The 26812-nt window shown below is 35.4% G+C and overlaps 1 protein-coding gene across 1 annotated transcript in view; it reads left to right on the top strand.

The window, feature by feature from the left end:
- Nucleotides 1-26812, top strand: part of CNKSR2 (connector enhancer of kinase suppressor of Ras 2) — a 265051-nt gene that overhangs the window by 209787 nt on the left and 28452 nt on the right. Inside the window, exons 15-17 of the mRNA XM_039852288.1 lie at nucleotides 5512-5581; nucleotides 11498-11598; nucleotides 14002-14548. Coding sequence (XP_039708222.1) covers nucleotides 5512-5581; nucleotides 11498-11598; nucleotides 14002-14548 — 718 coding nt within the window. The remainder of the gene's footprint in view (nucleotides 1-5511; nucleotides 5582-11497; nucleotides 11599-14001; nucleotides 14549-26812) is intronic.

Here is a 26812-nt window from a genome sequence, read left to right as displayed (position 1 = left end):
ATATATATTTTATATATATATATAAATATATATATATATATATATATATATATATTCTTTTTCTATCATCTACAACATTGTGCTTTGTGTTTCCACTTTACCTTTTATGAGTTGGATTCTTTCTTCCTTTTTCTTTCCTTCCCCCTCCCCCTTTTCTAGATTCATAGAAATTGGATTGAAGATGAAAAATTTTCTTTATAGGGTTTTAGCAGGCAGTGCATATTATGTATATAAAACCTGCTGACAGTTAAGGAGGTTATATATAGTGGCCAAGAGCATGGACTTTGGAACCAGACTGTCCAAATCCCAGCTCTCCTACTGACTAGCTGTGTGACCTCGGACATAGATCTTGACCTCTTTATGCCGAGTATTAACCCTTTTAAAAAATGGAGATAATAATGATTTCCACCCATAAGACTTTTGTGAGGAATAAATAAGCACCCATAAAAGCCTACTAAATCCTAAGTGCTATAAAATGTTTGCTAGCAATATATATATTCCTTTTACATACTTTGGACTCTTACCTCATTTACCTTTCTTTGTGTTTCTCTTAAAAATTAGTATCCAGATATTTTTAAGCACAAAATTCTACAGCATCATAAATGTGCTTGAACACACTAAATGAACTCTTAAGTAATCTTGTTCTTTGACACTTGGGAGTACAGGCATGGTTATTCCAAAGCAAGGATGTGAATACAAGGAAATGGCAGGGAAAGGTGTTGAGAACACTTGATAAAATCTTTTATTATTGATAATGGAACCGAGCTTTTCATGTAGTTTCTATAATGTTCCCTTGATTAATATGCTACCATTCTTGAAATTTCACACTAGACAATCAGAATTTGGAGAGCTTTTTCTCCTTAATCTGTTTTCAAAATGAAAAATGTTTTTTCACATGACATGGGAGGACTATGTCGTTCTATTTTGTGTTTTAATAATTTTATATTCTACTGTTCTAATTATTCACTATCCATTTCACTACATGTTGAGCTCAACGCCCTTGGAAGAAATATGAAATGTTCACATCATGACCGAACTGAAACTAAGTAGTATATATGAGCATATCCTACCTTTCAAGATGAATACACTAGAACAGTCACCTCCATCTAAGAATTAATGTGATTTAATCATCTGCAATACATGCTAATCAGGGTCTTCTTAGGCTTCAAAAATAGCCTGTTCAAAAATGCATTTTTATGAACTGTAAAGCCATTCTTGTTCTGCATTCCCTACCCTGTGTTAGCAATAACTTCAGAAGTGAGTGATGTTACTACTCTTCCCTAATACTGCAATGGACATATCTGTTTCAGGATACCACAGAAACTAAACCCAACGCATGTGTTTCACCTTGTTCCTTTTTCTAAGCAATGGGTCAAAGACAAAATGAAGCTGATCAAATATATCATCTACACATCATGTGTTTAAGAGTGCACTACAGCCTTCAGAATTAAATTGTCCTGAAATACTGAATCTTTTTTAAAATTTAAGTATAATGTACTTTTATTGTTTTGCTTTGCTTTAAAAAAAAGCATATTCCTGATGTCTACTTTCAATAGGCAAGTTTAAAAAAAAATTACTCATTACTAGAAATGGAGAGAGTCAGTGCTGGAAATATTCATAGAGAATTAGTAATAGGGAGAGACACCCTCCAACGACTCGATTCAGTAATCTGATTGTTATATAACAGCAAAATGACCTGGGTGCTGGTTCATTCTATATATAATCTTTTAAAGACATGTACCTAAGTCTTCAAAAGATGATATACTTATAATAATTATAATTATACTAATTGAGAGGGGGGAAAAGATAAGAACCATGGGAGAAATGTACAAATAATAACCAAATAGAAGTTAGTGAGTCCTCAGAATTACAAGAACATATGTGCTGAGATGATAAGGAATATATAGGCCAAATGATATGGTAAGGTACTGAATTTAGCCCTAATATTAAAGAACTTCCCCATCAATATGTTTGAAAAGATTCTAAATTTAGTACTTGTACCCCTGACCACTTTATCTTAAAATAGCCACCCCCCATTCCCTGGTACCTTTGATATTCTAATTTTTTACCTTGAATTTTTTTGTAATACCCTTGCTCCTGCTTGACATATGTTTATTTGTATCCCCGTGTATTGTCTGTCTTCCCTCCTAAGATAGGCAATACTTTGAAGGCAGACACTTTGTTTTGTTTATCTGTTTCCTCAGTGCCTAGAACGGTACCTGGCACACATGGGCTCTGAATAAATTGACTCATTAATGCATCTCCTGTTCATAATAGCCTTTATCTGGTTCTTTTATAATTTCTAAAGCGTTACCATATGTATTTAAAACATATATTGCTAGTTGTGACAGGATCTGATAATGGGAATGAAAAAGTAATCCTTAAATTTAATTTTCTTGTATAAAGTCTGTGTTTATATCTACATACACATACACAGATTCATATATATGTGTAACCATATATACATGCATATACCTATGCATGTATATGCATGTATATATGGATATACACACACACACACACGTAGAATATTAAAATCTCACCTATTTTTCAAGCAGCTGTAAGTTTGATTGTGAAATAATTTGCAAAAACACTTTTGAGCACCCTGCCACCATCCATCTGTTTCCTCCTCAGAAATGAGTATTGAAACATTAAAAAAAGTTTCCAGTTTGTGAAATCTGTGGGAAGAAAGCAAAACATCATTTCTCAAGTATTCTCAGACTTGTTTACTCAATTCATTTGGCCTATATATTCCTTATCATGTCAGCACATATGTCCTTGTAATTGTGAGAACTTATTAACTTCTATTTGGTGATTATATTTGTACATTTCTCCCACGGTTCTTATCTCTTTTTTCCTTCTCAATACATTATTCTGTGTCAGTTACTGACAACATCATTGGATTGTTCACTATGGGGCCAATATCTCCTAACTTACATTTCTTGTTTTAAAGAATTGGTGATATGGTAAGGTACTGAATTTAGACCTAATATTAAAGAACTTCCCCCATCAATATGTTTGAAAAGATTCTAAATCTAGTACTTGTACCCCTGACTACTTTTTCGTAAAACAGCCACCCCCATTCCTTGGCACCTTTGATATTCTAATTTTTTACCTTGCTTTTTTTTTGTAATACCTTTGCACTGCTTGACATGTTTGTTTGTATCCCTGTGTATTGTCCGTCTCCCTCCTAAGATAGACAATACTTTGAAGGCAGACACTTTTTATCTGTTTCCTCAGCGCCTAGAACAGTACCTGGCACAGATAGGCTCCGAATAAATTGACTCATTAATGCATAAATATCTCCTGTTCATAATAGCCTATAAATACCAAATCATAACTGCAACAAGTGTATAGGTAGCTATACATCTTCTAGATCAGGGATTCCCAACCCCCTGGGCCACAGACCAGTACCAGTCTGTGGCCTGTTAGTAACTGGGCCGCACAGCAGGAGGTAAGTGGTGGGCAAGCTTCATCTGTATTTGCAGCCGCTCCCCAGTACCAGCATCACCACCTCAGCTCCACCTCAGATCATCAGGAGTTAGATTCTCATAGGAGTACCGGTCCCCGGTGTCAAAAAGATTGGGGATGATGCCGTAAGGACAAATTTACCTAAGGCTGCACCAATATTTTGTATTGTTCAGCCTATCATAACTGTGCGCAGTGGCCTGAGTTTATACACACACTATCTAAAGAGTTTTTATTATGAACAGAATTTTTCTTCCTAAAAGTAGTTTAATATTTCAATTGTCTTATGAAATTTAGCAATTCTTAAGCTCATTGAAAGCAAGAATTATGTCTTATTCATTTTTGTGCCCCCAAAACATAGCTCATTGTTCAGTATATAGCAAACAATAAATGTTGAACTGAAAAGTTAAGGAAGCTTCTTTTTAGTTTCCTGATTTATCTCATAAAGATCTCATTGTTTTTTAGACTTCTGATAAAATGAAATTTCAGTGATATTCTTTAAAGTAGTAAATATGAGATACTGGATTAAAATTCAATACTGAACATTCTTCTAGTGGTATTATCATTTTCATCCAAAAAGGACCGGGGCAATCTTTTCCAAGAGTACTAGGATTTGCCTTGTGGTACAAATTCAACCCCTTTCTTACTGCAAATGACCTATAGACTAGGTTTGAATTTTGACCTTTTTACTAATGATTAAGTCATTTTTAAAAAGGTTATTTGTCATGATGTTGACTTTTTGACTTACAGTTTTCTGGAGCGTGTGTATACATACCATGCTACTGAATTCATCGGATCGATCTTTATCCCATTTTTGTTCCAGTCCCTTCTTCACTTCCCAAACATACTTGAGGTGATAATTACACTGTAGATTTTGTCGAAATTAAGTTGGGCTATAAGTGACTGATTCTTAAAATTAAAGCTTCAATGTCCATGGATGTGATTTTATCTATTAGAGACACAACTTTCCTCCCTTTTCAAGATGCTCTAAGTGTCTGATGCACAGTTAACACTACTTGGCATAAATGATGAAATATATGAATTAGTTCGAAGAATGTCATCTTCAAATTAACAGAGGAGATAGGCTCTTAGGAGAAAAAGTTCCCAAATACATCTTTTTCTTAAAAATATATTTCAATCAGATTGTTCCAGAGTTTAATGATATTAGCTATACTAGTGATTGCAGACTTACTCAGGCTTGTTTGGAAGATGGTTCTTCCTTAACTTCTGATTTCAGAAAGTATATGGATCATAGCTCATAATGATCAATGGGAAATTGTCAGATTACTTTAAAGATTTTGTGATTTACTAATCTGATGCAGAGTAAACGGTTGAAATAATGAATACTGGGAGAGACCTGGCAGGACAAAAGAAAGAGATTGAAACAACGGTTTGCTTCAGATAGTCCCCTACACTGGCAATAGTAGCACTACTGAAAGAGGAAAGAGCTAAGATTTATTTTTAAGTTACTATTGTTCATGGAATTAAGTTTTCAGGATCTAAACAAAGGTTAAAATTGTATATGCTCATTTGATTTTGGAAAACGTAATACCCTTGTATTTAGAGACAGATTCCTGAAGTCCTCCCAAGGTGTTTTTCCCCTTGTATCTTTAAAGTGAAATGAGCTTCATCAGAACTTGTATTTCAAAGTAAAACTTATTTTGACAGGCAAGGTCTACAACTTTTTCCCTAATCAGGATAAGTTAGATCTGATATTGATTAAAAATCTCTAAAGGGGCATTTGTTCTGAAGAACAAAAGAACAGCAGAAATAGTTAATATCTGTAACATGAAGGGTTTTGAGATGACCAAAGCCCTATTAACAGATTTACCCAAGACTTTCCTATTAAAATGGCATCTTTGGTGTGGGAGCAATTTGTTACAGCAAATTATAGCTCATCGAAGACTCCATGTGTCAAGAGTAGTAAGGAATACGTGTTTTATGTAGGATTATTTCATGTATTCTTAAACATCTTGAATATTTCTAAGATGTAAAGTATAAGAAATTAAGTTGCAATGTTACTGAGTTTGATATTTTTTTTTCAGATGGCTTAACAGAATTAATATCCTGACTGCAGGATATGCAGAAAGAGAGCGGATTAAGCAAGAACAAGGTAAAGGAATACATTTTTTTTTTTTTACAATTGTGTTATACTTTTTTTTTCTGCTGTTATCCTGTACAGTGATTCATTGTTATCACTTGAGAGAAAATGTATATTTTAGTTTGTGGTTATTTGTCTTCTGAGCACTTTGAATCCAAACCATAGCATCTTACAGGTAAGGTTTAATAAATTAAACAAATACGGAATAAATTCTCAAATTTTTGGAGCAGATAATATGAAGTTCTCTTCTGTTTGTTGCCATCTCCCTCAGTCTATTTCCTATGGAAGAAAAAAAATCTTAAAAATTAAAAGGTCTGTAATTGCTCCTATATATTGACCCAAGTCTAGGTCCTTGGTGTTGAGTTTTATTCTGTTTAATAGTCTCATAAACTTTTAAGTGGCCTTTTATGTAAAGAGCTCAAATGAATTATTCCTTCGTCAATAAATCATCTCATTCATTTATGTTCTTTACTTCTGTTCCCGTGTAACTCTGTGATCTGATGGAACTTGCCTTGGTATTAACCTCAGATTTAGGAAACACATGTCATGATGCAGAATTAATATCGTAACAAAAGCTGTGGTCACCATTCCAATGTGGCTTTGCATTTCCTAAAGAGCGTTTGCTGTACATCACTTGGAAGCATAAATAGTTTTTTGAAATTTTTGAGACATTCCACAGATTGGTACCCATACAAACATAGTTCTAGTTGCGTATCCAGTGGCTATAGCCTGTTTGTTGATGTGGAGATTCTAAAAACCTTCTGTTTCCTCACAGAATAAAAACCATAGCCAAAACTTTTAAAAATATCTGAAAACTAAAAGTTAAAGACATATGAGGAAAATAACCAGATCCTAAAACTAATCTGTCGGCAAATGTTTAGAGCAAGGGTCAGCAAACTTCCTGTGAAGAGCCAAATAGTAAATATTTTAGGTTGTACAGGCCATAAGGTTCCTGTCGCAACTACTCAACTCTGCTGTTGCAGCATGAAAACAGCTGTAGACACATGAAGGGGCATGGCTGTGCTCCAATACACTTTATTTATGGACACTGGTATTAAATTTCATATCATTTTTACATTTGGAAAAATATTCTTCTTTTGCTCCTTTTTAACCATTTAAAAATATAAAGCTGTTTTTGATTCACAGGCCCTATAAAAACAGGCAGAGCACCTCATTGACCTACAGGCCATAGTTTACCAAGCCCTGGTTTAGAGCCACTGGGTGAGGGAATGAGGATGGGTGGAGCAGTGCAGGGTGAGGAGGTAGGACAGAAAGATTTCAAATAGCAAAACATGGTTCCTGACAATGGGAATGTATAATCTTGTTGAGGATCTCAAAAAGACACACTTGAAACTGCTTAAGAAAAATTAAAGAGGAACATAAAGTAAATCAGTACTCATTTTTGCATAATATGCAACTGATTAAAGAAAATTTGCTAAGGAGGTGCAAAAAAAAAGTTCAAGCCAGTGAAGGAGACAGAATTAATGAATAAATACTTATTGGAGAGAATTATCATTGAGGGTGATGTAAAGTCAGCAGTGGAGAGGGAGAGAAGATATTTTATTCAATATTACATGTTTTTGTGTAAGGCCTTCAACTAGCACCATATAAAGGTGAAATAGGTACCCGTCTTCCTTGAAATTATATTGAATTCTAGTAGAAAAGATACTCTTAGGACAATACAGAAAGTGAAATGTAAGAAAGTATAAATCAAGTTTCATAGGTATGAGATAAGAGATTCCTTCCATATCAAGAGTGGGAAAGGCTTTCTGTTGGCTCTATTATCTGAACTGGCTCTTGCAGGAAGAGAAAGATGTGGAGTCAAGGAGATAACAAAATGAAATATTCCTAGAGTGGAAGCAGCATGGGTACTTCCACAAATAACATGGAAGCCATCTTCATGACATCAGTATGCACAGGCAAACCACTGCCAGGACGAGTATCACGCTAGTTATTGAGCCCAATTTCTTCACTGTTAAAAGTTTTCCTCATCTTCATGCTTCAACTTAATTTATAGGCCTAAAATTGTGTTATGAGTGCTAAAAAAAAAATACAGCCTCCCTTTTCAAGTTTCTTTAAAAGGCATAAAACTGTTCTTCAAAGGTGCATATAGATCTATTTCTGATCTTGTTAAGATGCAAGAATTAAAAGTGTAGGCAGTGTACTGCTAGGAAAATGAATCTGAAAAAAGTCAATTTGCGTGAATAAGGAAGCTTGGATTTTTAGGCTTAACTTCTGTATTTTATCACTTGGCATTACTTGGAAGCTGAGCATGGTCCTGATTTTAGTGAATTTCCTTTGTACTTGGTATTAGATAACTAAATTTCATTATGGATGAAAGAACTGGTAAGTTATATTACACATGCAGGCTCCAAAAGGTATTCGTTCTGTGGATTCATGCTGCCCTGGTCTGTCATGTGAGTATATATTTTAATGCCTACTGGAGTATGGTAGACAATTATAGGCAGAAGCTAATAGTTACAATTTGGGTCTCTCTTTCTAATGCAGTGCAACCGGAATCTCTGTAATAGTTTGGATTTCCACGTAGAGTGTACGTTCCTCGAACACTCTAACATAGGTCAGAAACGTAGACTTCCTACCTTCTGCATGAGCAGGACTCTTGGTATTCTATATAGAAAACTACCAGATGCCTGTGTCTACTCCATACTTCTATGGAGTTATTTGACATCTCCTGAGTACCACTCTCAGTACTGACGTTAAACTTCATACAAAATATAGCTCTTTGAAAATTGGTAATATTTCACAAAGATGCAAAAGAATAACTGCCAGGCACTATTTCTATTTAAATACCCAGTGCATCTTAGAAGTGACTCTTTCATTGACTTAAATGAAAGTTTAGTGCAAAACTGTCACTCTCTGAAACATTTGAGATCTTGCTTCCTGGCACTGCCATCAGTTTGGGCTCAAATAAACTCATAAAAAATCAAAAAAAAAGTTTAGGGAATTACTGTCTTCAACTACAGAAGTGTAAAGAATGTGAGGTTCTCTTTCATTATTTGTTGTCATACTTAGAGAAAACAGGGTTGCACTAGATTCTTCCAATATCACAATTTGGTTCATTGTCTGCTAATCATTTTTCTATATTTTTCCACCTTCAAGTCACACAATCATAACACATTATTTTCAATCACATGTAAGGTCTTTGTAGAGCTGTAATCACATAAAAATGAATGAAATATATTGTATTTCTTTGATAGTTCTAGATGAAAAAGTCAATTTTTTTCAAATTATCCTTTTGTGTCAACATGAAAAGTAAACTGGAAAATTTCCTGTTCTACTGATGGCACTGTTTATTCATGATTAGTTTCTTATAAAATTGAATATCACTGCAAGAGACATTAAAAGTATCCATTTATTTTGTGCCAAATTGAGAGCTAAAAAAAAATAATAAATTCAATTGCTCCAAGAATGAAACTCAGACTAGTTTCAGCCTCTGAACAACAGAGTGCCTGTAATTTTCCACACAAACCCAGAAAAGCCTGACTAAATTTTCTATGTAGCTTGTTCCCTGGCATTCCCTCTCAAAGACATATAGCTTAGTGTGAGAAATGAAGTTAATTTGCAAAATGATATTTCAGTATTTTCTTGGGCAACCCAAAAAAATTTTTATTGATGGTGCTTTTTAATAAACCAAGCATTACACCAAATAGTAGACTAAAGTTCTTCCTAATTTAGCTGGGAAGAAAAAGTAGAGAGAGACTCTCCCAAGTCTGTCAGATATCGTGATAGCTATAGTGATCTTGATAAAATGATGATTATTTCCTTTCAATGTGCTAACAATAGGACCTCTTGCTGTGCTAGCTCCCCCAAGGTCAAAGAGAAACTCAGCACAGGTGCCAGTTTCTGGGAATAGTGGAAAGGGTAAAAGCAGAGTAACCTCGACAAGCCCACTGCTTGGGAGCGGGATGTGGGAGGTGCTCAGTCCCTTCCCCTCCAACATTAACTTCCCAGTAGTATTTCAAGCTCCCACTAAACTGCCCAACCCAGGCCCCAGAGTTCCAGAATTCACCTTTCATCGCTGGAACTTGCTACAGGAAAAAACTAATGTCTAAGAAGATGAACACCAGGCATTTATCTCTGTGATCTGGGTCAGACTGTCCTAGCATGCTACCTACAAATCCACCCCAGAAGACCAGGGATTCTAACTAATATTTATTGAATGATTTCAAGGTGCAAAATCTCTTAAATATATGTTACTTATTTAGTACCCCCACACACACACCTCTGAATGGTGGTTACTGTTAGCCCCCTTTTACACATGACAAAACAGACTCAGAGAGGTTAAGTAACCATCACAAGAATGCAGAGATGCTAAGTGGTACAGCCAAGAAATGAACCTATATCTACTCAAGTATATAGTTCATGCTTTTCCCACCAGTATTTGCTGGGTTCGTTTTTGGGCAACTATATCAGTTTATATTTGTGAAACTTAGTTTACTGGCCATCACCAGCATGATCCAATGTGAAAAACAGATATCAAATTTAGATTAACTAGTCTTTGCTTATCTTTTACTCAAAGGAAATAATTACAGTAGGAATAGAATTTCCAGAAACCTTGTATTTTGAGGCCTAAATATAATAATCTCCATTGCTAAAGAATTATTTATAATAGCCAGAGTTATTGAGCAGCAGGAGGAGGGGTACTTAAAGAATCATGACTATATGTCACATTAAACATGCCCACTGTGTCACACAAAAGAGTCCCAGTGACTTAGCCCTCTGAGGTTTAGAACAAGGCAAGTTCTTAGTTCAAATTTCACTCCCACTACTTTCTAGTCAGCATATAGTAAGTAAATACTCAATAAATTTAGGTGTACTTATTAATATTAATGAGCAGCACAAATAAAATATATAAAAATATTACAATATGGGAATTCCTGAGTAGAGACGGGTTCCTGTAAAACTATGTGCCATGATTTTTTTTGCCAAAACCTGAATATTAGTTAAGGCTTCTGATGGTTCCTTTGCGATATAGATTTTAATAGGAATAAGGAAACTTGTGTTTTAATACCTTTACTCTTTTTTTATCATCTGAAATTCATATAGGTAATAGTTCTGGGCTTTTTCTTGTAATCTTACAAAGAATTAATCCAGTGGTTACAGGGTGGTTGATATATTAGTGGAACAGATTCTGTTTATTGGCCTTTGTGCTTTATTTTATTTACTCGACTAATGTTTCTCTCGGAGTTTTCCCTCTTCCCTCTTGCCTGAGGTCTGCCAAGTCACTTTGTCTAGCGGCTTACATTTTCTACCCTTTTAAGTAGTTCTAGAAGATTAGAACTTGCAGCCCACATCAGCAGATTTGCCCTTTTACATTTGGCAAGAATCAGGGTTTGCCATGTGTTTCCAAGTAGAGGTGGGAGTATGGTGTTATAGAGATTTATGTCAGCATGACTCTGAAAACAGTGATTGTTAGATAACCAGTAATTGAAGCCAGAAAAGAGAATTGAGAACATTATTTTTGAAGCTGTTTCTATCTGTGGAGAACTATAGCGATATATGTATTGCTTTTCTTTGAGTGTTCATCTTTAGGATAGAATGAGACCCCTTTAAGAGGCATCATATGACATCATTCATTAATTGAAGCCACAGAATAATTTGGTCTGGAATCTCAAACACCCTAAACCTGATTTGGCTTTTGCAATGTATTTTTCTTAACTCCTTAAAACTGTAGCTGTGTATAATTTCTTGCTTTAAAAAAGATGTTGGAATTAGGTGATTGTACTCTTCCTTCCTCTTCAAAATCCAGCTAAACATAAAAGTCGGTGGGTCTGAGGTAGGCAGTGCTAGGGAGCAGGGTGTAGCAGTGGAATTGAAACTTCCTTTTGTTTGGTATTGTGTGTTCTTGAAAATATGTCTAGAAGCATTTAATGGAATGTCCATGTATCCATGTGTGTGAATTTTCAGATTACTGGAGTGAGAGTGACAAAGAAGAAGCAGATACTCCATCAACACCCAAACAGGACAGCCCTCCACCCCCCTACGATACATACCCACGACCTCCCTCTGTAAGTTGCCAACAGGAATGTACTTAATATAGCATCAGACTCTTTGACATGAAACATCCCTTTGTATGTTTAAAAATTATGTAGTGAATGCATGTCAGACCTCAGGTTTCTTTTGAGGGGGAAAGAAAATAGGAAGTCTAAAAGCAATAAGGGAAAAAAATTAAGTATACAAAGAATATGTAATCAATAGAAATAGTCACCACAGATTCCAGGCATAATAAATATCTGACCAGTTTAATTACAAAAACGTACCAGAGTATGTCAGAGTAGCCTTTATGGAAATAACAACAAAATTTTTTTTTTCTTAGAAAGAGATACATAAATTGACCTTATCTATTCCACACTAATAAAGTTCATTCCTGTGTCCTTTAGAAACAACTCTTAAAAATTAATATTGTATCCATATTGAACATGTTTTGGCACGTAGCTTTGTAGACAGAGATGGCATCTGGTTTAATGTATATGTTTATATGGTGCTCCAGACTTCTTAAACCTGTGTAAATTATTCTGTGTATAGACTGTACTTTGATCTTTCAGTAGGGTAAACAACTCTCTTGGTTTGCTTGGGACTATCCCACTAAATGTCTGTTTTGTATCAGAATTACTGAGAGTGTCTTAAAAGTGTCCCAGTTTAGACAACATATTGTATGGTACCATGAGAGTCAATTCTATTTTGGGATTGAGACGTCCATATAGGAAGTAGAAGCTGGATTTAGCAGACAACAACAGCCAACCTAATTCTACCTCCATATCACTCCAGTAGATTTTTCATAAGAAAAGTGCTGTGCAAGCTGTCGATATAATTCTAGGCCACTTCTCAACCTTGACTGTGTGTAAGAATCACCTCTGGAACATTTTAGAAATGCAGATGCTCAAGCCTAATCCAGACATATTAAATCAGAATATCTGGGCCTGCAAACAGCCCACTGGACTGGACTGTGAACTTTTTGAGAACATGGACACTGTTCTATTCATCTATATATCCTCATGGCCTAACTCAGCACTGGCACTTACTTATTAAGTGCTTAATGAATATTTTCAAAATAAATGAATGGGTACTTTTGGCTAATACTAAAAAGGAAGCCACATTTTTAATAAAAATATTTAATGACAATGTCTCTTATGGAAGAACAGGAAGAAAGTGGAAAAATGCAGAATTGTTCCTATCTGTATGCACATTTCTTTAATAAATGCAGCAGTTTACCGAGTGCAACGGAGTGCAAGGATGAGGTATAGAAATGGAATAATGAAGTCAGTGACAAGATAAAGTTTTATATCATATTTTCCCTCTTTCTCTGAAACATCAGGGTCTGATTAATTCCTTTAAAGTATTTATAAAAGAGGAAGAAAGGGAAACTGCAGCTTCACCAAACAGCTCTTTAATCATAGCAACATGAATTTTAAGAATGAAACTATTCACATTGTTCTAACATGTGGGAAGATAAAGTGCCCACAGAAGACACCACAAAGCTTCTCCTTTACCCAGAGGGACAGCATGCACTTTCACCTCAGGCATGCTTGTCCTGGCCACAGCCTCAGCCCCATTTGCATGGATCACGTTTAACCAATCTGGCTTCTCGAACTGCTGGAAGAGGGCCTGGGTTGATATGTTGGTCACCAAAGCTAGAGTAGGGCTTGTCCCAGTAGCCAGTAGCAGTGTCTGCAAGTCTTTTACAGCATTCACTTGATGCCAGTCCTTTTTCTTGTTTGTGTTTTGTACTATAATACATATTCCCAAAATTTAAATTCCAAGGATAAAAATATACCATTTTTATTTTGTGTTTATGTACCTTGAATTGCTTGTGCTTAGGGCAAATGCTAATTCCTTTCAGAGTATAATCTCATTTCGCCTACATTTTTAACTCTCTAGAAAGTGCCACAGAATTGACAAGACCATAGGACAGTTTTTCCGTGGCACCCATAGGAACAGATTCACCTATGGAGAAGAGGAAGGGCTCTGTCCGAATAGAGGTGCTTTCTTTTCACATCCCAAAGCCTCTCTCCTTAGTCTCATCCCCAAACTCCATAAATCTGGAAATATGAATTGAGCAACAATTCTTCAGATTTCAAATGCATAGAGATTTTAAAACCTTGGGTTTTTTTATTAGTTGCTGAATATTTCTTACATTAACACTCATATTTTCTTATACTTTCATTGTTGTTAAAATTTTGCATTAATATGCCAGGTTTTTCATGAGAGCCTGGTATAGCTGCATTTCAATACATCTACATCTAAGTCTTGTAAAAGTCTTGTCATCTGGGGCCTAACTTTGAGATGTCTGAAAACTTGACTAGTCATTAACTGGACTACTAAATGTTACCTGGTGGGAATTGAATGTGTTCCTTGGTGATAAAAGTGGTCTGTTATTTCTGTGGGGACTGATCGAAGGCTCCTTTCCACAGATGAGTTGCGCCAGTCCTTACGTGGAAGCAAAACACAGCCGGCTCTCCTCCACGGAGACCTCTCAGTCTCAGTCCTCCCATGAAGAGTTTCGTCAAGAAGTGACTGGGAGCAGCGCCGTATCCCCCATTCGCAAGACAGCCAGTCAGCGCCGCTCCTGGCAGGATTTAATTGAGACGCCCCTGACAAGCTCGGGATTACACTATCTTCAGACTCTGCCCCTGGAGGATTCTGTCTTCTCTGACTCCGCGGCCATCTCCCCAGAGCACAGGCGGCAGTCCACCCTTCCAACTCAGAAGTGCCATCTACAGGATCACTATGGGCCGTACCCCTTAGCCGAGAGCGAAAGGATGCAAGTGTTAAATGGAAATGGGGGCAAGCCTCGAAGTTTTACTCTGCCTCGAGATAGCGGGTTCAACCACTGCTGTCTGAATGCGCCGGTTAGTGCCTGTGACCCGCAGGATGACGTGCAGCCCACAGAGGTGGAGGAAGAGGAGGAGGAGGAGGAGGAGGAAGGGGAGGCAGCAGGGGAAAACATAGGAGACAAAAGTAAGTATGTTGATGGAGATTCTTAGCCTGTGTACACAGAGTCCTAATCTTTCAAACTTCTTATTTTAAGAAAATAGAATTTTGTTTCCCTTTTTTCTTAAAATAATGGTCTTGCTGCATAGGAAGTTAGGTATCCTTTGGTATCCTACTTTCACAACTTAAGCAACTTGGGTTAGGGGCGGGGAAGATGAGTAATGAAGCCTATATCCCAGGACACACCCATAGCTAGAGCAAATTACTTTTTTCGCCAATTACCCATTTGCCTTTTAAGGTTAATGGTATTCACTTCTTTTTCTTCCTCCTCTTATCCACTTCTCACTTACATGCATCATCCCTTTGGTCTACAGTCATGGCCCCCAGAGTCTGGGTTAAGAAACTATAAATGCTTCAAGCAGGGTGTTAGCAAAACCTTGTTTGAAAAATACATACACCACACACACACACACACACACACACACACACACACACTTAAAAATCCAAGAGTTTTTTCAAGAAGAAATTTCACATAGAATTTCTGTCAACTCCAAAAGGCCTAATTTATGTCTAGAAACCAATTTTCCAAAAGCATCCATTTATTTTCTTAGTATGTATATTGATGGCAAAATTCAATTTATGTGAATCAACTCTTGAGAAAGACAAGTCAATTAAGTAATCTCTGTCTTGTTAGAATTTAAAATATGTTTACTAGTTACAAGTTCTTTATTTAACATGCGATACCAAGCATCTGTTTATAACTAATGTGATATGCCAATTCAGAAATCCAGGCCAGTTTAAGGGAAAGGCTCTAACTCAGTTTAATTTTACTTAGAAAATCTAGATCTGGCTATAAGTGCTGAACATTAAATACAAAAAAGAAGGATAGAAGAAGTAGTATAAAACTGTTTGCATCAAAATGGTCTGGGCCAGTTAATACGGATGGCCTGAGCCAACCATGATGAAACCGCAATTACTGGTTTGGTTTCACTAGGGCATTAGACTTCTCTTTTTGAAGGATACAAACAGACTGTGTCCTTCAGCCTATTATGTGAGTATACAAGACTTTGATTACAGGATATATTTGTGTAAGTTCTTCATCACAACTGGAAAGAACTCAAAGCTCACAGGTTACCAGCAGCCAGGACCCTTATATCAATAGCAAGTCTGCCTCGTTTAAAACGAGGGTCACTTTGGCTACTATTAACAAGAAAATACAATGGACTTCCTTTTATGTTATAGATCTTTATTGTATTATTTAATGGGAGTTAAATTATAACTTCTACCATCAAAATATGAGTTGCTTATAATAAAATTCACGTTAAACCAGTTTCCATGTATACTTTAGCCATAATCTCCATGAAAAGCATTATAAAAGGTATACTTTTGGTGCAGGAAAGGTAATTACCATCTATTACTATTACTTGCCACGTCCTTCCAACATTCACATTTATTACAGATTATGGAAGAGTCGCATAGAAGAAATATCTAGGAGCTATGTTAGGCCTCTTTAGGAGTTCTGGCAAGCATGATAATACATTTTTAATATGATGATTATCAAATTTCTTAAGTTATTTTCTAAAATTTAACTAAAGATGAGTTAGAAACTTTATTTTGATGCCATCCACGTACTACACAACTGCTATAACTAACTATGTGAGGTTCATTCAGTATTCTACAAACATATTGGGGAAATTACTTCATCTCTGCCATTTCAAAATAAATTGTGTTGAAATTAGGTGCAGCTCTCTGAAATAGAGAATTATGCTCAGGATATATTCCATGATTGCCACAGGTGGGAGTTATTGATGCTGTCTTTTTCGATTAAGCTCGTCCTGGTCATTGTGTAAGGGAGGACAAGAAGCGAAAAACATGTCCCAGGACCTGAGAGGAAAGCCTGAGCCCTTCTCCCCCACCACCGCCCCCGCCACTTTCCTTCAGGCGTTTTTAGGTTGATGACTTACAATTTTTTTTCTTCCCAGGGTCTCTTTTTGCTTTTCTGTTTATTGGATTCATTTTTAGTCATACTGATGCACACGCCTAAGTTGGTGGGGTTTTCTTTCATGTTCCCAAATGAACCAAGGGGGTAATTATTCAGTACTTTCCATCTTTTTCAGTGGGTTCTTCCTTTAGTGGAATAATTGTGATGAGGCAGAACAGCCCTAGGAAGTGTGTCAGTAAATTTGATATTGTACATTTGTTCTTTACAATTCAATTTTGTGGAGCAGTCCATGCTATTTCAGTTGGCTCAGCTTCACTAAAGGTGGCTGTGTACTTTCTTTAAGAGTCCCATTTCTTTCTGGTTATATTTCCGTAAATCTTGCCACTTGATGTCTCAGTGTCCTTCAAATCATTCTCAACAGAGCACTGCTTTTCATGCCTAGAAGATGCTTCTTATTTAATGGAACGTATATCTGTCTTCCTAATGATAGTTCCTCTGCATTACTGTTTCTAATATTTAGGAGTGTGCAATTTGATGAACACTTCATTTGGGAAACATCAGCTCTAATATCAGTGTTGTCAAAAAAATCTTTAAGGCCTAGATAAGGGGTGTCATGTTCATGACTGCCCTGGGTTGATCTTTAGGAGTAAATGTTCCAAGCTGCTTATTCAAATCAAGCTGCTTGGTGTTATGTCAACAGAATAAAAAGTATACCAGGAGAGAAGCTGTGGCCATCCCATCAGTCTCAGACGTACGCCACACCCTCCAATATGGAGCACTCCCTATGCCGCCGCACGGGTCAGCAGGCAGCCATGCTAGTTAGAATCAAGTCCAACAGCCATATGTCACTAACTGTCCTGCTCAAGGCCAGTATTCAGTTTGACCTACTAAAGTGAATTTGCACTAATCAAGTACAGACCTGCAGAAGAAGTAAGTTTCATGTCTCTGGCTCCAAACATGTTTTTCAGTTTCCCAAGAAATTAAAAATAGAAAGTGTCAGGAGAGTGGGCAGAAGGAGTAACGGGAGAAAACATGAAAATATAGCCTGTTTTCTGCTTTAAGGGTGAAGAATTATATCATCAACCAAACCCCATTCTTATCATTTATATTTACCCTAACTTTATATAATATAACATATATAGTCCTTACGAGTTTACAAAGCAATCTAAGAAGCAAAGGGTACCTAAATCTGTGATGTAGATGGTTTTTCAATTTCCTTATAGATTTTGGCCCTGCTTAGGAAGTGTAAATTTAGCTTTCTTTAGAATAGACTTCAGTCTATGTTCTGATTGAACTACCTTTCATCTTATTTTGAAATTCAGTTATTTAACTGAGTCATGCTGATTTTTCTCAGGCTGAACTCATTTTTGTCTAAAATAGATGGTACTGAAAGTACACAGATGAGACCTGCCTTGTTTTCTTTTGACAGGAAAAGTCAGGTTGCATATTAATTATCCTGACCTACTTCACTGGCATTTGGGAGAAGATAAGTAATTTCCTATTATCCCAATTAGCAGTTTTGAAGCTTACTGAGGTGTGGGGCTTATAATACTTCAGTTAAACTAAATTATAAATTATGTCAGCCTATGCAACTTTCAAGGAGTATAAATCATAAAACTTTGGAACAAAATATAAAGATATATTTCATTCTGAAATCATCTGCTGTAACACTAGAATACTGTTTTGTTTAATGCAACTTGAAGTCTGCTTGGAATAATTCTCTTTCCTTTGCCATACTAGGCAATTTAGATATGGTTTTCAAAAGCTTTATCCCTTATTCCTGCTGATTTCCCTCCTGGCAGTTATAAGAATACTCTTTATTAGCTATACATTTTTAGTGGCTTCATATACTCAATGAAGTTATAATGTGCTCTTTTTCATTGTCTTGGAGATAACCTACCAGTATTCTCAATATGCACATTTATTAGCTTGGTCTTAGAAATGTAAAGCAAAACCTAGGGTTTTTTTGAGGTGGGGGAGGTGGAAGGTGGATAAAATCTGTTACCTTGTAACTACAATATACATCATATTATCTAGCCAAGATATTTTTTGATGCTTTCAAAATGAGATCTGCTGAGAAATGTACTTTAAAGTTTTGTTGTTGTTGTTGTTGTTGCTTTTATCTAACATCCTTTGCACACCATTAGTAACTTGAGAGCTGTGCAAAATATGCAGCTCATTGGCCTAATACCTTAAATTATCTAGGCAGAGAGGCTAGATAATGAGTACCACTACGATGCAGCAGAAGATAAATTAATCCTCTTTAATCATTTTAAGGGTCCTAGAGTAATTTCCTGAAGAATTCTAAAAGCCATGAATTTTATTTTCAAGAACATTCAGATAGGAAGTGTGTGGGTAGGGGGAAGGTATTCCCAGAGTATGAAACTGTGTTAAAAGAAAAAAAAAGTGCAAGTTGAAAATAAAGAAAAATATTGTGGTATTTTTTACTGTTTTATTTATTGTCAAGATAAATTATGCACAAACACAAAGAATTCGGAAGAGCAATATCATCGATAATATCTTAAATTATAGTTCAGGTCTAAATAGGTAGAAAAAATATATAAGCAATGTGAATAAAAAGACATGCATTAAAGTCAGAGAATGAATAGCAGAGAACCTTAAATATGTCACTTTTGTGATGTGTAAGAGCACTGTTTTTGGCCAGTTATATAACAAATATGCATATTTGTTATATAACAGAAAAATCTAGAAGAAAGAACACAGAAAAATTTAGAAAGTAGTAAATTAATATTGTCTTAGTACCATATTGTCTGATTTTGAAGAAAGACTTAGGCAGACATAAAACTAAAGATTAGATATAGAGTCTAGCCATAATTCTGATGTTAGGTTATAGATTGGATTTTTAATCACACCTCCCTGGTTTTTGGCGTGAATAATGAGGAAAAGTTACCATCTTGATGTTCAAGAAGTTGAGAGGTGGGGTTGTTTTGGAGTGAATGTCATGGCTGTGTAGTGTCAGGACTCTCGGGTAACTTTTCTGCAATGCCAGTGGCTCCCAGCATCACTTGTTATATGTTAGCATCCAAAGAGCCAAAGACCAGGCCCTACCTCTAGTCCTTTTTGTAAAACCAAGGAAAACTTCCTGGATCCTTCCAGCAGACTTAGCCCCAGATTGCACTGGCCAAGGTTGCACCACATGCCCATGCCTAAAGACAAGGAAATGGAATGATTATGCATAGTTTAAACTAACCCTGATTTGTTTTTAAGATCTTAAAGAAAAGAAATATACCGAACTGCTTTTGATTGCTATCTACATAAGCCTCTGTCCTGTCATGCATGTTATATCATCAAATAATTTGTTCAAGCAGTGTTTCACTCTTCGAAAAAATATATATGCAAACACATACCCTGGATCACATCACATCATTTAAAAGTCTTGGCACTAACGAAATGTTAGATATCTAAAAGGGGATAAATATTACATAACTGAACATAGAGGTAATTAGATATAATTACTGTTGACTTTTGAAATGAATAAACACCAAGTGATCAGAACTTAGAATATAGTCTGTGGAGGCATTCCTTAGTTCAAATCCTTGCTTTGTCACTCTACCGCTTGGAAGTAGTAGGATTGATCAAGTTATTTAACAACTCTAGACCTCAGTGCCTTCATTGTTAAATCCTGTGGTAACAGTACTTATGGGGTTGTGTGAGGATTAATAAGGTAATGCCATAAGGCAGTTAGTTTCCATATCTGACACACTGTAAGTCTGTCCAATAAATGTTTTATAATTATGTAATTTGTTTAGATTTTATGCAGATTTGGATTTAGGCAAAGAGAACAATCGCTACACTTAAATAGTGAATTAGTCCTGGCAAACCTTACTAAATAACATTTACCTGACTATATCACCTAACTTTGTTCAGTTCCAGCTATTGAGTTGGACCATGTGAAATGCCGTTTTTGTAGGTCAAAATAATGAAATGTCAGCAATTTTGTATCTTTCAACACAATATCCTAGCAGTGTTCTAGGAGCTAAAATTAAAATGTCCCTCATGTCTCATGCTTATTGCTCACTACTCTTTTCTCTTTTGACATTGGACTTTCAGAAACTCGAAAGAAACCTTATATTCTGAATAGCATTCACCTTATCATAATTTTTACTGAACTGTGTATTTCTAGATCTTTCCATTTGAGTCTCAGTTCAAATATTTTCCCCTCAGAGAATCCTACCCTGAGAACCCAGTCTCACTCAGATGCCCCTCCCCCCATCACCATTCATCCTCTGGTATGTAACTCTGCTTTATAGTCACAGCTTTATCACTATGAGCATAATATCAGAGTATGCTATTATATACTGATTTGTTTTTCTTCTCTACCCACCAGAATGTAAGTTTCTTAAAAGCAGGAATTTTATTCCTATCTTGTACACCCTAAGATAGTACATGGCCCATAGTAGGCCGGGCACTATTGGATAAATGAATGAGTTAATGAATAAATGAGTGAGTGAATGAATAAATAATAAATGACCCCCCTTTTGCCACCAATTCTTTTCAATTTTATTATATAATAAAGCTAAAGTTATTGTTTTATCCATTGTGTGGCATAAAACAGGAATCGAAACATTACAAAATTTCTTCATTTGGGGTATTTCGTAAAGGGAGGGACAAGACTGCATGTGTTCAACATGCCCTCTTCATACTAGGTCCCCCAAAGTTGGGATGCCAATAACTAAAATTACTGCTCTATTTTTTTATGGCTCATTTATAGTCACCTTCTCTGTTGTTAAAACCATTCTCTTCCTTCCCGTTTTACTCCCATTTGAAAGACGAAGGCCACAATAATGTGAATGTGAGATAACCAGTTCATTGTTAGAAGCTAGATCTTCCAGCACCCTAGGCAGTTGTTTTTCCTTCTGAAATCTGCTGCCTTTGGAAGTTGCTTATTACCTAGCTTCATCCTGATTTGTTCGTAAAATTTTTTGAAATCACAACCAATACTTTAGTGAATAACCAATAGCCCTGCATCAATCAACCAGGACAATAATCTCAGGAATGTTAATAGGTAATGAAGCCAGTTTTAAATGGCAAAAGAATGAATTTTAGGTGCTGCAGAGTCACATAGCAGAAGATGTGGCCAGATAAGAATTAAAGATCACATAAAAGAATGACAACCCCTCACTAGTATAGGTAAGACAAGTTATGATTTACAATTTGTTTTACCAAGAAAGATGATTGGGTACAGCTACACTATGACTTGCTACTATTTTCACACATCAAAAAAAGCAAACCAATTTTCTTTAGATCATTAATAGCATTGTCAGTTTCTCAGTAGAGTTCTTTCTAGTTAATTTTATGAGGCCCTGTCCTAAGTTCCAACTCATTTTACCTCGGTCACCCTTGCCAGAGAAAACTGAAGGTCACAAATGCCTCCTTTTCCCCTCTACTCGTGAAATTCACCTCCTATGGTTACCAACTACCAGAAGATGGTAGGTTAAGACAAATTAGGATTGCACTGTAAGATGTACCTTGGAAGTTTTTAAATTTCCCTACGTGTTTTTCTTTTGTTGTTTAATTGAAAAGTAGTAACTTGCTTATTGCTAAGTAAACAAATAAATACATACATGAATAAAACAATGCTGAATGTTAAAAAGCAACTTTCTGTCTTACTCTCTAGAGATAACTTCTGCTAAAAGTTAAGGTTTTAAAATTAATTCTTATATAAATTTTTCTTCATATATCTTTTTCCTGTAATTCAGTGTGAGTAGGAATGTGAGGTACGGTTTAACTGGTTTTCAGTAAGAGTTTTTCCAATGAAATATTTTTGATGTGACCTTAGTTTATAACACAAGCAACAGTCTTGTAAGATAACTTACACATCACCTCAGAACCCAGCCGCAATCCCAGCATATATCGCCCTAGAAAATGCGGCAGTGACCTGATGGCCCTTTCAAAAATGGTGGGAAGAGAAATGCGAGAAGAAAGAAATGATAAAGACTGTACAGGTACACTTACACCTCACACACTCACACCCCCATGCTCATATATCAGAAGCTCCTTGCCTACCTGCCTCATGCCTTGGTGCCATATGGCTTTTGCCCAGCTTTTATGGAGGTCTTCCAATAATGTCAGCCTATCCCAAAGCTCTCTGATGAAAACAGCTAAGCCAGAGCCACCCAGCTAAAAAATATAGCAAGTCTTAGCCTTCGAAAGCCAGAATACAGAATTCAGAATTCAGAAATGGGCTTCTGAACCACTGCATCTGGTGGTCAGAGTTTACCTGTGGCTTTTGACTTCAAATTATAAAACACTAAACCTTCTACTAAACTATCTCCCTTACTTATTTTTTCCAGTGTTCTCACAAGTCCCATTCTCCTGGCCTCAGACTTTCCTATGTTTAGCCATAGAGACATCTTAGTCCTAATGTGTAGTCTTAATAGCTCATTCTATTGTACTCTGAAATTTTTCCTTTAACAGGAAAATACTCTCACTAATATATCATCTGATAAGGAAAAAGTGACCGTTACTATATGTAAGTGATATATGACCGTTACTATATGTCAGTTGGTCATAAAAAATATTTTAACATTTAAACCTCATACTTGAGAACTTCTAAAAGGTTCTTGTCTCAGGAATGCAATATGACAGTTTCATATATATTTGTTTCTATTACAAACACAGTGTATGCCAATAAAATCAATTTTTCAGTTGTTTCACAGAAAATATAGAATACTTGAAAATAAGAGTGACAGTTATTAAGCTCATTGATTCATTTTAGAACTATAAATTCATTAACATTCTTAATCATGGATTCCCTAATATTTCAATATCTAGATTTAGCCTACTAAAATGTAAACTAAACTTCCATATAGTACTTTTGGTCTCCTGTATCAATATATAATCCAATTTGTTCCAAGCATGTATTCATTCACTCATATTCATTCATTCAATGGACATTTATTGTTTATTTACTACATGTTAAGACTTGTCTTCTTATTTACTACATGTTAAGACTTATCATATAGACTTATCTTCCATAAGTCTACAAACAACAAAAACTTGTAAATTATCTTTGAGAAGTAAGAAAGATCTTTCTGATAACATGAAACAGAGCAAATAATTCAAAGTATGAAACATCTTTGTTACTTCTTGCCAATAATTTTCTCTAGTAACCAATTTATATTATGAAAATGATTATTTGAGAGATGACACAAGATAGTCCATATTTATTCTGGAGTATTTATCACTTCTGCAAAATTTATAAAACTGGTTAGAATTAGATGAGATCACTTTTAGAGCTATTTATGATTTGGCTCATTCCTTAAACGTTGAGGAAAATGCAATATGGTTACTCAGCTGTACTAATTAACACAAATTAGATGTCTAATAATCTTAATTGATTTGTACTATAAAATTAAGAAGCATCTTCTCAATAATCAAAGAAACATTAATCTATGTTCAATATAATATGTTGACCATAATATTATACTGACATAATATACTGACCATATATTAATATTTCTTTATGATTGAGAAGATGCTTCCTAGCTTTATAGTACAACTAATATGGAATTGGGTTATCAGAAAAACCTATTAATATTAGAATGTCTATTTTAGGGAAATTTGAACCTTAACATTTTAAAGAGTTTTATACTTTTTTTTCACATTTATAATCCCTAGTCTTCCATGATTTTGAATCTGATAATTTTATTGTGCTATTTCTCTTTTGATAAGTCATTCATAGAATATATTGATTTAATGCCTAAGATTTATTTATTTAAGCCCTCCAGATGTTTTCATCCATTATTTTATTGGTTCCTTTAGCTATAATTTTTTCTTAAATTGTTATTGTCGGCCTAATTTAGAGTCTATTCTATAACTTATGAAATGTATATTTTAAAGAAGTCATTCACTTTAGGATTCTTAGTAGGAGAAAATAGCCTATAACTTCAGTATCACTAAACTTAAATTTTATACCTTTTCCTCCGAGCATCTCTGTTGTTTTCTCCCTGTTCTTTAACAATGCCAGCACAGGGGTTTTCATGCCTTTCCTAAAAAGAACAGGGAAAAAGGACAGCTTGGAATCAGTGTAGCTTTAATACAAGCCTTCTGCCAACTCTGGCAGTAGTAAGCCCCAACCCTCACTGGGTACTCTATTGTCTTCTTACACCCTATGTAGTTGCTGGGCAGCCAACTCTTGATTTAACATCCTGGGTTCTAAGTTTCATGATGGTCTTTTATTAACCGAACCAGAAGGACTGTGCCTCAGTACTGAAGATAGGAAAGATGTTTACCATTCCAAAAACAATTCTGTACAAATGCTGAATATTTTTCTGAATAACTAATCAAAAAGTTAGCCTTAACTTCGAATGCTTCTTTAAATGTATAACACCTTTTTTTTTTTTGTATGTGTTATTGTGAGTGGTTTCTCTCTGGTAAATACTATAGAAGCCATTTAAAATTATTTATATTAAGGTAAAGAACTAATTAAATAGATAAATTGTTTTTTTATTGAAGTAAGCCTATAATATGTGCCATGCTATATGTAACTGTTCATAGTAATAGCCATAGAACTTAAGAGTTTTATATATTTGCCTTCCCACCAAATATAGAAATAATCTTTTATATATTTGAAAAATTGTCGTCGAGAATCCGCTTAAACATTTTAGGGACTCAGCTTACTGCTCACAAAAACAGGGCATTCCATTTTGGACAGCTCTGGTTAAAAAGTGCTTCCTTGTATTGATACAAAAGCTGACTTCTAATAAATTTTCTACTTATTATGCATCTTGGCGTTGCAAATCAGAAAAATACAGAGCAAGTATTTGAAAGGCTGACATGTAGAAGAGAAGAAGATAGTCTTTGAAGTTCCAGAGAAAGTAATAAGTGGAAGGAACAGGGAGGCTGATTTTAGATTGATATGAGGGAAAACATTCCAATGATTGCATTTGCCCGTGAGTGGAATTAATGATCTTGTCAGTTTAGCGAGCTTCCTATTACTCAGTGTTTAAGAAAGGGCTGAAAACCAGCTCCCAGTCAGGGCTTTCTGAGCTAGTGGGACAGTTGAACCTGATGGCTTCTTCTTACTCTAAGGTTTTATGGTTCTCTTCAGCATAATGGCCTTTGCTCTTCACCAAAGTGCCCTGCACATTGTATACGTCTAAAGCTATACAATGGAATTGTACTATAGAACATAATTATGTCGTTTCATCTCAGAGCTGGATGCATATAATCACCTTAACTTTATAGCAGTGACATCCTGGTTACCCTCATCTGTACACCTCGTTTCTTTTTAGTGTCCCCATGCCAAGTGTATTGGAACTATTACAGTGGTCTAGACACCATACTTGTGTTTAGATGATTACATTAGCTTCAACATACTCACTGTTGGCTCATATAATGTTTTAATGTTACCGAGTCATAAATAGCATCCCATACTTAATTGCTTTATTTTTTAACCTAAATACAACTATTTATTTCTATTAAAGTTTTAACTTCTTAGGTTTCACCCAGCAGCATTCAATCCTGTTAAGAAAGTCTAGAGTCTCAGTTTTATCATCTATGATATTAATAACCCCTCCTGTTATTGAATAACCCTCCAGCGTTCTAAGAATCCTTTCTGTTTTTCACTGCTTCATTGATTAAGGAGAGAACATTTTTAAAGAAAACATTTTAAAGAAGAAAGGAATAAGGACAGAGCTTTACAGCATTCAATCTGAAATTTTATACATTAACTTCATTCAGTCATTCAAAGTCCTTATCTGGATCTGCCTAATGGTAATATCGTTCAGTCCATATTATAGTACTTTATTCATAAAGATAGCATGCAAAATTTCATCATATGCAATACACACTGACTTTGACTTTCTTCTTGCTTCCCAACCTAGAGATACTTTCCATTAAAAAAAAAAAAGCCAATTTAAAAAGCTTCATTTATATTGAATTTATGTCGGCCCTTTAGTTAAAATTTTAGAAGGACACGCTTCACAATCATAATCTATCCTAAATCTTTACTGAGTACCTTTACTAAGTTTATCATTATATTCTCTGTAGAATCCGTGCTGGCTTTTGTTTGTTTGTTTGTTTGTTTGTTTGTTTGTTTAAGAGAACTCTCTTGAAGCAACAAGTCTCAAGGCATTCTGCTGATTTCTCTAAGCTAATTTTCAAAAAGTTTAAAAATTATAGTGATCTAGACACCATACTTGTGTCTAGATCTAAGATTATTCTACTGGTTCAAAGAGATCACAAAATAGGTCTTAGTAGTCCTTTATCTCGAGAAGCATTTATTTTTAAATTTCTTAGTGTGAAGACTTTTCTCATTGCAGGAAAAGTCTAAAATATCATTGCTTCTATTTTCTTTTGTCATTTATTTTTTCTTACAAAAAAAT

Source organism: Pteropus medius, unplaced genomic scaffold (genome assembly GCF_902729225.1).
Source record: "Pteropus medius unplaced genomic scaffold, Ma_sr-lr_union100, whole genome shotgun sequence".
Taxonomy (NCBI): Eukaryota; Metazoa; Chordata; class Mammalia; order Chiroptera; family Pteropodidae; genus Pteropus; species Pteropus medius.
This window is presented reverse-complemented; position numbering and strand designations above follow the sequence as displayed.